At 47.7% G+C, this 16,266-nt stretch overlaps 1 protein-coding gene across 1 annotated transcript in view; it reads left to right on the top strand.

Moving 5' to 3' along the window:
- The window catches only part of HAP1 (huntingtin associated protein 1), a 321,391-nt gene that overhangs the window by 191,800 nt on the left and 113,325 nt on the right, over positions 1-16,266 (top strand). Inside the window, exon 18 of the mRNA XM_058182688.1 lies at positions 13,182-13,451. Within this exon, the coding sequence (XP_058038671.1) occupies positions 13,182-13,451 (270 nt within the window). The remainder of the gene's footprint in view (positions 1-13,181; positions 13,452-16,266) is intronic.

Below are 16,266 nucleotides of genomic sequence, written 5' to 3'. Positions count from 1 at the left end.
CAGTACTATAGTTGCAAAATGAAAGCTTCTGGATCAGAATTTCATGGGACGTATGAGCATTCGGGGTTTTTCTTTTTTCCACCTGATTCAAAAGACAGGGCTATGAAAAGGTTGGATTGATACATTATATGTTTTAGAAAGGAGGGGACACCGCTTTGGTAGATATATAATTCATTGTATAGATGTGCTCAAGCTGAAATGTATCAGTTTTTATACCGGCCTTATGAGTTGAAATGATTACCCTACCTAGCAAAAAAATAATTATGCATTCATCAAAGGCTAATCACAGCATTCCTAATCTTTTTTTCATTTAAAAGGAATCAACATTTCCTTTCATACATTTGCATGTAAATTATGATCAACACTATAAAAATGTGCAGATACAAAGGTCATTGTAACTCAGTGTCCCATTTTGTTCATTTTTCTCATATCAATTGTGCTGAAGCAAAGATTTAGAGAAATGAGTAAGGTAGGAGTAATGTTAAGTTCGGGCAGTAACGAGGCTGGAGACCAGGGTAGTGACAACAGCTCTTTAATATATGGTGAACCCAGCAACAGGCTGGGGGAAAAACCTCTCCTTTTATACAGTTCTGGAGGTCCAATCAGCAACGTGTTGATTTCCGCTCAAATATTTAAAGGCACAACTGTTAATACATAACACTCCTCCTCCCAGAAAACACTTGGTCTTATTTATATATTTATTTACATGTTATTTTTCACGTAGTCACGCAAATAACCTGGGCCTCCTAGTTCTTTCTGACCTGCGCGGTTCAGTTCTGGTGGTGTTTGAGCTGGTCGGAGGGGCTGTTTTCCTCCCAGCTCTTTCTCTGGGCCATCGGGCTCTGGATTATTGGCCGACTCTTTTCTTGGCCATCCGGCCTTGATTAATTTTGGGATTTTCCTGCTGTTTCCTCGGGGACCTGATGGCGCTGGAACTCTGGGACCTCAGCTAAGTCTTGCGCCCCCGGTCATTGTCAGCTGTGGATTCAAAGTGGTATTGGTCATTACCTGTCTCTGTTGGTTCGGTTTGGTCAGTTATTCGCTTCTTAACTGATCTATGTGGCGCCGCCACATTCGGGTTGTCTGGTAGCTCTACCACACGATTTTGGCCCTGTTATTTTGTTACTTGTCCTGCGAGCCAACTAGGGCCGCCCTATAGTTTCGGCCCACACCCGGTCGCCTATGCTCATTTCCCTTGTTTTTCTAGCTCCCCTTGTAACCCTCGGTGTGTAATGGGGTTCAAACGTCAAGTGGGCACCGGAGTTTTCGCCCCATTAGCAACTGGGCTTTTCCCAGTGGCTGTGCTTGGGGTTCTGTGCTGGACGGCTAGGAAAAGTCTATTTTTGTTTGCCAGTCACCTGGCTTGAGCCTGACATGCCTCCTTAGCGCCCGGACGGAACGCCTGCAAGGCCATTCGACGCAGGGTGGAAAGGTGCAGAGAGGGCATGTCGGATGCCTTCCTCTGCCAGGTACTCTTCAAACTGGGCTGCCGTGAATTGGGGCTCATTGTCGGACACCAGAGTGTCCGCAACCCGTGAGTTGCGAATAGGTGGCGAGGGTTGCGATTACTGTCGGCCGTGGTGGACTTCAGTATGATCTCAACCATTTGGAAAATGCGCCCACCACCACTAGGAACGTTTGGCCGTGAAAGGGCCAGCAAAGTCAATGTGGATTCTTGACCAAGGCCCTTGGGGCTTTTCCCATTCTCTGGGGGGTAGCGGTCTGGACTCTTGGCAAGCTTGGCATTTCCTACCCTCTCAGCAATCTCTGCGCCCATGAGTGGCCACCATACATAGCTCTAGCTAACCCTTCATCCTCACGATGCCTGGGTGACCTCGTGGAGGAGGTCCAATACCTTGCCCTTAACTTAACAGGAATTATTACACGATCACCCCATAACAGGCACCCCTTGAGCCGAGAGCTCATCACGTTTCTTAACAAATTCTTTGAACTGCTCGCCCGGCGCGGGCCACCTCTCTGTACCCAACCGAGTACAGTCCTTAACACAATGTCTCGGTATGATGCCCGAGCCACTTCCTTTGATGTGACTGGGCCAGAGTCCAACGAGTCAATAAGGAGGATGGGTGTCCCGGAGTGGGATCTTCGGTCGCCCGGCAGTGGGCATCGGCTCAAAGCGTCTGCATGCCCCACTTCTTTCCTGGTCGATGCTGCAGCTTGTACGAGTAAGCTGCCAAAAATATAGTCCATCGGGTCAAGCGTGGCGACAGTGCCACAGGTGTTGGGCGTCGCCAGCCAGTAGTCCCAATAGTAACGGTCTGTGGTCAGTCACAATTTCAAAATTCCGCCCAAAGACATACTCATGGAATTTTTGACCCCTGATACAATGGCTAATGCTTCTTTGTCTAATTGGCTGTAGTTCCTCTCTGGGAGGACATCGCTCTAGAGTAGAACGCTATAGGGCTTCTGTGCCGTTTGAAGTCTATGGCTGAGTACAGCCCCACCCCATAAGGTGACGCATCGCAAACCAGCACTAGGGTAGTAGTGAGTCGTGATATTGGATGAGCAGGCTATCACTTGAGAGCAGGTTCTTTACTGCTTCAAAAGCCCTATTTTCTGACTTTCCCAAGACCAAACAGTATTTTTCCTAAGAGCCTATGCAGCGGTTCCAAGAACGGTTGCTTTGTTCTTTAAAAAGACCGCGAAAATTAACCAATCCCAGGAATGCCTGCAGCTCTGCTTTGTTTTTGGGCGCTGGAGCCTTCCTAATTGCCTTAACCTTGCTCTCAGTAGGGTGAATTTCTTGTCTATCCGTAGCCCAAGAAATCACGATTCGACCCTATCTGACATTTATTTGTCTTGACTTTAACCGCTGTCCGAAAATGCTCAAGACCTTTCTTAACCGCCTCCCCAATTCCTCCATGTTTTCCCTGAAATTAGGACATCATCAAGTAGGAACTACCCTGGGAGCCCTTGCAGTAGTCGCTCCATCAGGTTTTGAACAGCCCTGGTGCCACACTAACCCCAAATTGCAATCGGTGCACTTGAATGCCCCCTGTGCGCACAATCGCTTGGGCTTCGCCAGCGGGCGCCTACTGGCAGTTGTTGGTAGGCTTGGGCCAAGTCTAACTTTGCAAAGACTTGCCCTTGCCCCAAAGAGTGCAATAAATGTTGCACCACGGAACCGGGTACGCGCTTTTCTGTAAGGCTTTGTTAAGCGCCGCCTTGTAGTCAGCGCAAATTCTAATTGACCCGTCCGTTTGATGGGGTGACGATGCCTCCCACTTTGCGTGATCGACTGGCACCAAAATCCCTGATTTATGAGCTTGTCCAGCTCCTTATCAATTTTTGGTTTTAGGGCAAAAGGGACTCTCCTCGCCTTAAGCCTAATGGGGCTACCTGGGGTCTAAGTTGAAGGAAATAGGGGTCCCTTGTACTTGCCCAGGCAGTCCTTGAAGACATCTTCGAACTCGTTAAAGAGAATGTCTTTCAAATTGCAGTCACTTCTGTAGATGCCAGTCACCCCATGCCCAGGGCACGAAACCAGTCTAGTCCCAACAGACTGGGCAGAGTTCCTTCGACGATCGTGATGGGCAGGGTCTTTTGTGAGGGCCGTACTCGACTGGACGGAGGTGGTCCTCAACAGGGATGCGATTCCCTGGTAGTCGTGGCACTCGTAGTCGCTGTGTTGCAGATGGCGCTCGACGGACGGCAGCGACTTCGCCAGAGTGTCCCAGGACATGATGGTGATCGCTGATCCCGTTCTACTTCAAGCCTGCACCGCACTCCTCTATCTTGGGGCTTTGTGAAGATCTTCTTTTCCACTTTGGTTGAGGCGCGCCTAATGACAGTCGCTTGGTTAGACTTCGCGCTTTTCTTGTTTGAACCAATCGGGGCCGCCTTTCCGGTTCCGCTTGATTGGCCGATTTGAATTTTCGCGGAAGGTTGGGCCGCCTGCAAACCTGAGCTATGTCCTTTCTTCCCACACCGCCGCATGTTGCGCTTTTAAACCTGCAGCGTTGGCGCTGGTGTTGCCCTCCGCAGCTTCCGCACTCGCCACGGTCCTCAGTGTCGCTTTCGTCCGCAGACCCTTCTCATCTTCACCGCCGGATTCGGACTGAATCTCCTCCTGGTGTACTGGCGTTGGCTTGGCGCCGCCTTTGGATTGAAGAGGCTTTTGCAGAGTCTCTGCTGCTTTAGTAGACATTTCGTGTGCTCTGGCTTCGCCCAGAGCGTGGCTAGTGTCAGGTTGCTTTGGCTAGCAGTCCGCCGCCGAGGCGGATGTCCTTGACCCTCGGATGAGTTGCTCGAGTAGCACCTCGCCCAGGTCTCGGTATCCGCAGTCCTTGGACGCCTTCAAAGCGCCATGTAGTCACCGATGGACTCGCCTCCATCTGTTCACGCCTCGACCAAACCGCTGCACGATTTGGACGGCGCCGGTGCGAAATGGTTCTTCAGCAAAGTCTGCAGAGTCGGCCACGATACCGATTGTATCGTTGGCTCTGCCAGGGCTTCCGAATCTCGAGACCTCCGGCCCGCAATGGCTTAAGTAAGCCCGCTTATGTTATCAGGATCCTGTAGTTCGTTGGCTTCTAGAAAGCTTTCAAACGGGTCATATGTTCCCCATTTCTCCTTAGCCGGTTGTACGGTGCGGGTGGCGGTTTGCCATTTCCGCTTTCTGCCCTGAGTTTGCTGGGTTCGGAACCAGCGTGCTTCAGCTCGGTTCTGGTTCTCCTTAGCCTCGAGATCCCACCTTCGCCGCCAATGTTAAGTTCTGGAAGTAACGAGGCTGGAGACCAGGTAGTGACAACAGCTCTTTAATATAGGGTGAACCCAGCAACAGGCTGGGGGAAAAACCTCTCCTTTTATACAGTTCTGCTGGAGGCTTCGTCCAATCAGCAACGTGCTGATTTCCCGCTCAAATATTTAAAGGCACAACTGTTAATACATAACAAGTAAGGAAATGGGGAGGAGAAACAGGCTGGGAATGAAAAAAGTGAAACAGTCAGGAAAGGTGACCTAAATACAAGGAAAACAAGGTTCTAATTGTACAATTTTCATAGTGGTAAACAAGGAACAGTGGTACAAATGTTTTTAAGATCAGAACACAACTCCCACACAACTTTTAAAGATTATAATAGGACTTGCATGTGGGCTGTGGTGGGGGAAGAATACCGTATGCACTTGTGTTTGTATGCGAGAAAGAAAGAACAAGTGCTTGTGTGCATCTATTCCCAATTGATATGTGTTTAGACAAATAGAAAGAAATGCAGAAATTAACAGGATGCAGAAAGGAGGATGCTTGACTAACAAAAAGTGAAACAGTATTAAAACATGAAGCTTTTTCAGGAATCAAATTATTTTCCATAAACCTCTTAGTGACTAAAGTTTAAAACCACTGTTTAAAAAGCCATCAGGATGAGGTCTAACATTTTATGGCATGAAATCCAAAATGTTGCTTATACTCAGGGGCAGACTAGGATGCATGAAGAGACATTGGTTTGAAGGGGTAAATGTAAGAAGAATAAGTAGGTGGGATACATAATGGAGCACATGGTGTTGCTTTCTCACTGCAACCCTGTCTGTAGTTGAGTGGATCACTTTCCTCACTGAGTAGGCCTCCCTCATCCCAAACAAGTCCAAAGTTCATCAGTGGCTATCAGAATTCAGACTTAATGAGATAGCAAATCATCATCATCATCAAGATGCTGAAACCAAGCTCTATAAAATTTCTACGCATGTGAAGTGAAATCTCTTGATAGAGAACTAATCTAGGAGAAATGCCTCTTTTATCAAACATACCGTTTTTTGGCTTAATTCCCTTCCCATCCTGCTTCACACAATCATTGTCACCACCATCCTTTGCTTTGCAAAACTATCTCAATTGAAAACCAGTTTTTTTTTTTTTATTACAGTGAGGTGGAGAAGAGGCTCCTCCACTGAAGGTCTGCCTTTGATCAGCATTTCTTTCTTTTGCCTCGGGATTTGCTTCTCTGCCGATTCCCCCAGGAGCAGAAACTGATAAGAGAGAGGATCTTTATTTTTATTTTATTTTATTTATTTATTTTTGTCGGCATTATAGTTTTCTGTGGGCCGGCCGGAGGTGGGAGTAGGCAGGATGGACCCCCCCTGAAGCATCCTGCCAGTCAAAATGGGGCATGGAGGCCACGTGCCCACTGCACCCCATTTTCAGCCTGAACTGCCTCCTGCAGCACCTTAGTGGCCAAAACATTGGTTCTTTGCTATTTCCAGGCCAGCCCAATGGGCCAGATTTAAGCACCCCTGAAATAGACCACGACTGTGTGATTAGTAATTAAAATGTTGCACAGCAAATGATGAGACCCTGGTCCAAGTCCAGGTTTATACCTAGACATGAATAAATAACTTTGGACCTGTCATTCTTTTTCTCATGGCATGCTAGTACCATTTTATATGGTCTTAATAGACTTAGTGCCCATTGTATTTTTTGAACATTTTTTTCCCATTCACTAGGAGATGATTTAATTATTTCATTGCATTAACTCAGACAGAGATTACAGAATATTGTATTAAAGATCTACATCTGCGATGTGTGATAGTACACATCCCTGTTTTATTCTGGATGATACCGTGAACAGTTATGATGTTCTTTAATTTGTTCTGACTATGCTTCTGCTATCATTATATATGTTGCAGGCTACTGCAACAGTCATCATCAGAATTTGATTGTGCACATCAGTCACTTCTCCTCGCTTGCTAATCTGCAGAGAACAAGATGGGTTTATGCAGAGGCAGCCCTTTTGTGAAGGCAAGTATACAGGCAACTCTTCTCTCCAGAATTTCAGGTCCCCTGATGAAATAACTCTCAATAGGATTTCATATTGCTGAGGTTTTTAATTTTGTAAATATTTCTTGGTTCTAGGTGAATCAGATAGGAACAATGGAACTTCCTATTCAAAAGTTTAAGCTCTGTGCATCCATCCAGGCTTCCTTTACAGATGGGGTGCAAAGATGTAAGCCCCTAGTGATCCCCTTCCCAGGGGTGGTATTCATTTGCTTTCCCTACTGGTTTGCAAATGGGAGTGCATGCATGTGCTTTGCTTGTGCACGCACCTTCCATGCATGCGCCCAGCATAAAAAACATGCCTAAATAGGATGGCATAGAGCCAGGGTGGGTGGGTCAGCCCACCTGCGATTTCCATTACCGGTTTGCCTGAACCGGTCTGAACCGGCTGAATACCACCTCTGCCCCTTCCACAGGGAACCAAACTCGAATCATTTTCAGCCTCCAGGGGCTATGCTGACATGGAGGATGAGATTTCTAGTTCCAATGTATTTGAGGAGCAAGCATCTGGGCAGTTATGGTAACTGATTATGTTACCATAATCAGTTTACCCTCTTCTAGTCCATCACTCTGTTTCACCCTGTTTTCTATTAAACAAACTGAATCAAATTTTAAATACTTAATCCTTGTTACCTAGCACCTTATCTAACTCGGTCTTTTCTCTTCAAATTGATCATAGAACAAGCAAGAAGACCCAGGGGAAGGGCCTTCTCTGTGGGGGCTCCCGCCCTCTGGAACGAACTCCCCCCAGGATTTCGTCAACTTCCGGACCTCCGAACCTTTCGCCGCGAGCTCAAAACTTACTTATTTATCTGCGCTGGACTGGGTTAGTTTTTTAAGTTATGGGTTTTTAATGGGTTTTATCTCTAAATTTTAATTGTGGCCAATTCGGATAGGTTTTTTTACTAGTATTTTAATTGTATTTATAATGTATTTTCATTTTTTACTTGGCTGTGAACCGCCCTGAGTCCTTCGGGAGAAGGGCGGTATACAAATTTATATATAAATAAAAAAAATAAAAAAAATTGACTCTTCATGGTTAGGATTACAATTTTTAAGCAGGCCCTCTTGCTTACCCTTTATTAGCTACTTGCTCTCTGGGTTATTATCAGATAGTAACACTTATTATAGCCAAATCATTATAGCTTCACTTGCTAATTTATTAAAATGAAGGCTACTGTTAGAGATGGAAAAGCTGCCTTCACTGTTTTACTGCCATTTGGCAGACTTCATTATTTTCTCATGCTCCCATGACAGGAGAAATTCCACAAATGGAGCTTTTTCTGGAATGTGAGGCAGTAAGGGGAAAGAGAGGCATATGCATGATTTGTTGAATATCTACCTTTCCAGGGGTTGTGGTGTAAGAAAGGAGCGGAGACTTCCTAAATGCTGCCAACATGACTGGTTGGAGTATTCCAGGATCAAGAAGAATCATCACATTTTAGCTCTAAATGTTGCTTTTGGCTGATTAATTTCAGCTCTGAATGTTGCTCTTGGATCTATTTAAGGCACCTTGAAGGCTCAAAATTTCTCTTTCTCATTTCTGAGGGGATTTTCAGGACTATTTTCCTGTTCTTCTTTCTTGCTCTTGAATTGCAGCCTGGCAAGCAGGAAATAAATCAGTTCCAGCTCTTATCACTATATTCCGGTGCCAACAACGACAACCTTTCATCTGCTAAATTTCTGCATGCCACAATCAAACTGATAAAACACAGAAACAGCTGTTGTAGTGGATGTCTTGGATTATTTCCTATGTATTTTGGATAGTTCCTTTATTATTTATTTATTTATTTATTTTATTTAATCATATTTATATACCGCCCTATCTCCCGAAGGACTCAGGGCGGTTTACAGGCACTTAAAAACACATAAATACAGTATAAAAACAGTTAAAAAACTTATTCAAAAAGCCCGTTAATTAAAACATACAAATAAAACCCAATTAAAACCCATAAATTTAAAATCTAGCTCAGTCCTGCACAATTAAATAAGTATGTTTTGAGCCCGCGGCGGAAGGTCCGAAGGTCCGGAAGCTGACGGAGTCCGGGGGGTAGTTCGTTCCAAAGGGTGGGAGCCCCACAGAAGGCCCTTCCTGGGCGCCGCCAGGCGACATTGCCTCGCTGGCGGCACCCTGAGGAGACCCTCTCTGTGAGAGCGCACGGGTCGGTGAGAGGTATTCGGTAGCAGTAGGCGGTCCCGTAAATAACCCGGCCCAATGCCATGGGCGCTTTAAAGGTGGTCACCAAAACCTTGAAGCGCACCGGAAGGCCACAGGTAGCCAGTGCAGTCTGCGCGGGATGGGTGTTATGCGGGAGCCACGAGGGCTCCATCTATCACCAGCGCAGCCGCATTCTGGACTAACTGTAGCCTCGGATGCCCTTCAAGGGAGCCCCATGTAGAGCATTGCAGTAATCCAGGCGAGGCGTCACGAGTGCGTGGTGACCGTGCATAGGGCATCCCGGTCCAGAAAGGCGCAACTGGCGTACCAGGCGAACCTGGTGAACGCTCTCCTGGAGCGGCCGTCAAATGATCTTCTAGAGACAGCCGTTCATCCAGGAGGCGCCTAAGTTGCGAACCCTCTCCATCGGGGCCAATGACTCGCCACCGATGTTCAGCTGATTTAGCTGACTGTACCGGGATGCCGCATCCACAGCCACTCTGTCTTGGCGGGATTGAGCTTGAGCCTGTTTCTCCCCATCCAGACCCGTCGGCCTCCAGACACGGGACAGCACTTGATAACCGTTGGGGTGGTCCGGTGTAGAAAAGTACAGCTGGGTGTCATCCGCATACAGCTGGTACTTCACACGAAACCACTGATGATCTCACCCAGCGGCTTCATGTAGATGTTAAACAGAAGGCGAGAGGATCGACCCCTCGGCACCCACAAGTGAGGCGCCTCGGAGCCGACCTCTGCCCCCCTGTCAACACCAACTGCGGCCGGTCAGAGAGATAGGAGGAGAACCACCGATAAATGGTGCCTCCCACTCCCAATCCCTCCAACCGGCGCAGCAGGGTACCATGGTCGATGGTATCGAAAGGCGCTGAGAGGTCTAATAGGACCAGGGCAGAGGAACAACCCCTATCCTGGCCTCCAGAGATCATCCACCAACGCGACCAAAGCCGTCTCCGTGCTGTAACCGGACCGGAAACCGGACTGGAACGGGTCTAGATAGACAGTTTCATCCAGGTGCAAGGGAAACTGATATGCCACCATACTCTCTACAACCTTCGCCGCGAAGCGAAGGTTGGAGACCGGACGATAATTACCTAAAACAGCCGGGTCCAGGGAAGGCTTCTTAAGGAGGGGCCTCACCACCGCCTCTTTCAAGGCGGCCGGGAAGACACCCTCCACCAAAGAAGCGGTCGTAATCGCCTGGAGCCAGCCTCGTGTCACCTCCTGAGTGGCCAGCACCAGCCAGGAGGGGCACGGGTCCAGTAAACATGTGGTGGCATTCAGCCTACCCAGCAACCTGTCCATGTCCTCAGGAGCCACAGGGTCAAACTCATCCCAAACAATATCGCCAAGACCACCCTCGAGCATCTCACCCGCATCACCGCAATCTTGGTCCAAACCATCCCGAAGCTGAACGATTTTATCGTATAGATAACCGTTAAACTCCTCAGCACGTCCCTGCAACGGGTCATCCCGCTCCCCCTGGTGTAGGAGGGAGCGAGTCACCCGAAACAGGGCGGCTGGGCGGTTATCTGCCGATGCAATGAGGGAGGAGGCGTAGCTACGCCTCGCTTCCCTCAATGCCACTAGGTAAGTCCTAGTATAGGACTTCACTAGTGTCCGATCAGTTTCCGAACGGCTAGACCTCCAGGAACTCTCTAGGCGTCTTCTCCGGCGCTTCATCCCTCTCAGCTCCTCGGAGAACCAAGGAGCCGGTTGGGACCTGCGCCGGGTCAGAGGCCGCAAAGGCACGACACGGTCTAAGGCCCCCGCCGCGGCCCGTTCCCAGGCCGCAACAAGTTCCTCAGCCGAGCCGTGAGCCAGACCCTCAGGAAATGGCCCAAGCTCCGTCCGGAATCCATCCGGGTCCATCAGGCGCCTGGGGCGGAACCAACGTGTCGGCTCCGCCTCCCTGCGGTGGTGAATGGCGGTCAGAAAGTCCAGGCGAAGAAGAGAGTGATCTGACCATGACAAAGGTTCAATGACTATTTCCTTTAAGTCCAGATCTCTCAACCACTGACCAGAGAGGAAAATCAAGTCCAGAGTGCCACCCCCAATGTGAGTAGGGCCATCAACTACTTGGGTCAGGTCCAAGGTCGTCATGGAAGCCGTGAACTCCCGAGCTGCCGTCGATGACAAGCCGGAAGATGGCAAGTTAAAGTCCCCCATGACTAAAAGTCTGGGGGTCTCAACTGCCACCCCAGCCAGCACCTCCAGGAGCTCGGGCAGGGCAGCTGTCACGCAGCAAGGAGCCAGGTACGTGATCAGCAAGCCCATCTGACACCTACGACCCCATCTCACAAAGAGGGATTCGCACCCGGCAATCTGAGGTACAGTGGTCTCCCTCGGCTCTAGACTCTCTCTAATCACAACCGCCACCCCCCACCCCTACCCTGGGCCCTCGGCTGATGGAATGCACGGAAACCCGGTGGGCACATCTCAACAAGGGGCACGCCCCCTTCAGTGCCCAACCAGGTCTCCGTAATGCCCATAAGGTCCGCGGAACCCCCCTGTATAAGGTCACAGACAAGGGGGGCTTTGTTCACCACGGACCAGGCATTGCACAACATCAACCGAAGGCCCAAGCTCTGAGGATCCTGACCATCCGGGGGACGGGAGAAGTCCAAGGGGTCGGAGCGCGTGATCACTTTCAGACATCGAGCACGCACTCCCGGAACTTGATATGACCCCTCGCTTCCGCCATGCCTGCCTCTCCCACTTACCGTGTCGATAGAACCACTGTTCTGTTTCCCTTCCCCCAATACTCCCAGCAAAGAGTCCGCCAGAGGCCTTCCTTTTTTCCTTTTATTTACATAGATACATGTCCTGGCCACGTCTACCCACGGGCCTGCCAAGTTTCTGGAGATAACGAGGAAATTATAGATAAGGCCAGAATTACTCACGAATATATTCTTCCCTCCATTGAAACAGTTAGCTCGCGCCAATTCATTACTTTGTCCAAGACAAAAAACCAGGAAGTCCCGCCTCCTATTTATAGTCTCTGCAGATGTCACTGCATGACAATCATGACTTGGCTTCCTCCCAACGCTGTTTCTGCTGCGCACGTCGGTCACGCCTCCGCAGCCTCGCATCACTCCAAAACTGTTCTTGGGGCGTTGCCAAATCAGAAGAAGGCTCCAGAGAATCAGGCCTTGCCGGCCCCTCCTCCTCCCTTTGAGTGGGGCCAGGGAGGGAGAGGGCTCAAGAGAAGCAGGGCTTGCCAGGTCTTCTCCCTCATTTTCTGAATCATCCGAGTCCAGGAGTCTGGGTCCAGGAACCTGGGTCACAACAACCACCCTCACAGATAGGAACACACTCCTCCCCCATAACCTCCGAACCTGATAGAGAAAAACCGCCGCGAGCATGTGCAGGAACTGGCCCCCTACCCGACGGGTTACCCCCATTACCCGCCCTTACCCTCCCACCCCTTAAAAATTCCCTCTCTAAAAAACCCCACAAGCTCTTCTTTTTCGCATGCCACCTCTGTGGGTCCCAAGACCCGTCATGGAGGCCGGCCCTCGATAGTGAGGAGGGCCATTCCTGCGAGGCGGGGGCACCTCGCAGGCGCAAGAGTTCACAAGCAGTATAATGCGTAGCAGCTGAGACTAAGAATCGGCAAAATAGAGGCTCCATCTCCGAATGGCAAGATGATAACAGATGGTGCTAGACCAGAATGAGGGCAAACAAAGAATGGAACAGTAATTAGCACCGAATGACAGTCTAGGTGGTATTCTGTCCGGTGCATAGTCCAAACATCCTGGAACCGGGGGTGAGGGGAAATGGCGTTCCAGTCGCTGGCCACGTCTTCCTCCGTCTTCCTCTGTCCCCAAATAAATCCCTTGTCTCCCCCAAAAGGTCCTAATAGGACCAAAAACGGCCATAGAAGTCCCAAAAAGGCCGAGGGGGGCATGGGTGATGTTAACACAGTCACGGTCACAGACTGATTGCAGGGGAACAACTCCGGGGTGCCTCCATCATCTCCCCGCAGTCCTCCAAAACCACCTCCAGACATGGCTAGGGAGGAATCCTAACCACTCCAGAAGCCGGGTCTCCCCAGACCTCTCCCTTCAAGAGGCGAAGCCCATGTAAAAGGCTAAACCTCTCCGAGAGGCTGGGGGATATGAAGGCTGCCAAGTCCACAGTCAGGCAGCAGGGAGAAAGCCAGGAAACCAAGGCAACGAGGCAGATGGCAATAAGGGTAGATGTAATACCTCCGCTATCATCCAGGTCGTCCACGTTGCAGAGGCTGGAGCCCAAAAGGCTAAAACCCGAAAAGTCCGGAGTCCACGCTCAGAAGAGGGCCGGGAAACGAGCCAGAGGCTAGAGGCCTGCCGGCAAGACGAGTCGGCCGAGAAACGGCCGGAAAAAACGGCGACTCATCGCCCCACCTCCGAGCCTAAAATATGGCCGCCCGAATCCACCGCTTGCCTACCCGGCCTCGTTCCCGGTAGCCATATGGATGAAAAAGTCCAGAGACCTCTCATATGGCTGCCCAAGGTAAGATCTACCGGGCCGGGGGCAGCAAGCGGCTAAACGGGCGACCGAGGCATCGCCAGCATCGGAGGGGCCTCTCGACGCCGGAGCCGAGTCTTCAGAGCCGCGCCATCTTCAAGAAGAAGAATTCTTCAAGAAGAATTCTATAATGTTTTTATTTATTTATTTATTTTGTCACAACATCATATAAAAAGATTTTATAGTATATAAACATATATATGAGAAAATATTGGGAGGTATAAGCATCTATATATATATATAGGAAGAAGAAAAGAAAAACAATAGGACAGGAACGGTAGGCACATTTGTGTGCTTATGCACGCCCCTTATGGTCCTCTTAGGAATGGGGTGAGGTCAATAGTGGAAAGTTTTTGGTTAAAGCTTTTAGGATTATGGGAAGAGACCACAGAGTCAGGTAAAGTATTCCAAGCACTGATGATTCTGTTACAGAAGTCATATTTTCTGCAATCTAGATTAAAGCGGTTAACATTAAGTTTAAATCTGTTGGTTGCTCTTGTATTATTGCAGTTAAAGCTGAAGTAGTCTTTAACAGGAAGGACATTACAATAGATAATTCTATGAGTTAAACTTAGGTCTTGTCGAAGGCGACGGAGTTCCAAGTTTTCTAAGCCTAGGATTTCAAGTCTGGTGGGATAAGGTATTTTGTTGTTTTCAGAGGAATGGAGAACTCTTCTTGTGAAATATTTCTGGACTCGTTCGATTGTATTGATGTCAGAGATGTGGTGCGGGTTCCAAACAGGCGAGCTGTATTCTAGAATTGGTCTAGCAAATGTTTTGTATGCTCTGGTTAGTAGTGTGGTGTTTTTGGAAAAGAAGCTACGCAAGATTAGGTTTACAACTCTTAGAGCCTTTTTTGCTATGTAGTTACAGTGGGCTTTGGCACTTAGATCATTTGACATGAAAACTCCAAGGTCTTTAACGGGGTGGGGGTCATAAGGTAATGTCCATCAAGTATGTACTTAGTGTTTGGGTTCTTTTTTCCAATATGTAAGACTGAGCATTTGCTGGTTGAGATTTGGAGTTGCCAAGTTTTAGACCAAGTGGTTAGATGATCAAGGTCTTTTTGGATGATAGATGCATTGTCTGTGGTGTTAAATAGTTTGACATCGTCAGCAAAGAGAACACAATTACTTGTAATATGGTCACAAAGATCATTAATGTATAGTATGAAGAGTGTTGGTCCAAGGATGCTGCCTTGAGGAACGCCACTCTTGACAGGAACAGGATTTGATAGAGCATTGCCAATTTTGACCACTTGTTGTCTGTTAGACAGAAAAGCAGATATCCATTTGTGAAGGGGTCCTGAAATGCCATAGGATTTTAGTTTTAGGAGAAGTTTATCGTGTACTACTGAGTCAAAAGCTTTGCAGAAGTCTATGTAGATTGCATCTATTGTTTTGCCTTGATCAAGATTTGTAGTCCATATGTTTTTACAGTGAAGAAGTTGTAAGTTGCATGATAATTTTTTCCTGAAACCAAATTGTTTATTGGAGAGTAGGTTGTTAGTTTCTAAGTGTGAGGTAATGGATTGGTTGATGATTGATTCCATGACTTGTGAAATGCCAACCTAAAATCTTCTTTCCACAGAAAAAAAAAAAGGTCAGTGTTTTACATGATAAAGAGTTGATGGGTGCAAGTCTCCATTCACCTATCAGCTAAATTCAAAATAGAATGAAATTCCTTTGTCTCACATCAATAAGCTTCCTTGTTTTCCCTGGTGAAGAATGCAGGCAAAAGAGAACTGAAAAATGAGTTTGAAGCTAACTCTGGAAACTTTTTAAAAATATGCTGTGAAGCTCAAATCCATCCATTCTTCTTCTATCTTCATTATTTTTCAGCTATCTTTCTCCTAATTACCTCAAGTTTCTTCCCACTTCAGCCAGTAGTATTTCTGCCCTTATTTTGTTTTTTACAAATAACTGAATGTGGCAAATTTATCCAATACACCTTCCGCCTCTTATTTTCCCCACAAGAACAACCCGGTAAGGTGAGTTGGGCTGATAGAGATGACTGCCTCAGAATCACTCAACTTGCTTTCATGGCTAAGGCGAGACTTGAAATCATGTCGCCTGGTGCCTTAACCACTAGACCAAACTTCCCTTCCTCATTCCTTCTATTATAGTTAAAAATGCAGCAGTATTTCTTAATAGCTCCACTAATAGAAGCAAGCATTCAGCAACTTTTTGATGGTCCAGCAGGAACATCATGTAACCACATTGGGTAAGAATGGAACTTCTTGGCTTATTTTATTCTTTTATTTTATTTTGAAGAATAGGTGTTAAGAATTCTGTATTGTGGAGGGATGAACATGAAAGCCTGAATGAAGGCTGACACATCAGTTTATCACCATCCACCCACTCTCTCTTTCTGTCATCCATACATATACAGAGGATAGGAAGCAAAGCAATTAGAATTATGCTACTGTTTCATAGCAGCTTGTGGCTGAAATTTCCAGAGACACTGGGAGACCTAAACATGAGATTTGATAGTAGGGATGCCTTGTGAGGCCAATGGTGATCAGAAGCATTAATGGGCAGTTTGCAGCAGAATAAATAATGGGAAGCCATTGCCTCTGCTTTGTTCAGAGATGAGAGTACCTTCTGTTCTTTTTCATGTCAAATTCAGCTGGCCACTGGAATGCAAAACTATTTTAACACTTAAAACAATGTGAGAAGCTTTTCTGACTGAAATAAAGGACTAAAAGTTTTGAAGTACTTACAAGTGTATTTAGATGTAGCCTTTCTTTCTTCTAGAGCAGAGAGAATGGTATGATAGGGCCACCAGCTGCAAAACTGCT

The sequence above is a fragment of the Ahaetulla prasina genome, chromosome 4 (genome assembly GCF_028640845.1).
Source record: "Ahaetulla prasina isolate Xishuangbanna chromosome 4, ASM2864084v1, whole genome shotgun sequence".
In the NCBI taxonomy this organism is placed as follows: Eukaryota; Metazoa; Chordata; class Lepidosauria; order Squamata; family Colubridae; genus Ahaetulla; species Ahaetulla prasina.
The sequence above is the reverse complement of the archived record's forward strand: the minus strand, read 5'-3'. Positions and strand labels throughout refer to the sequence as shown.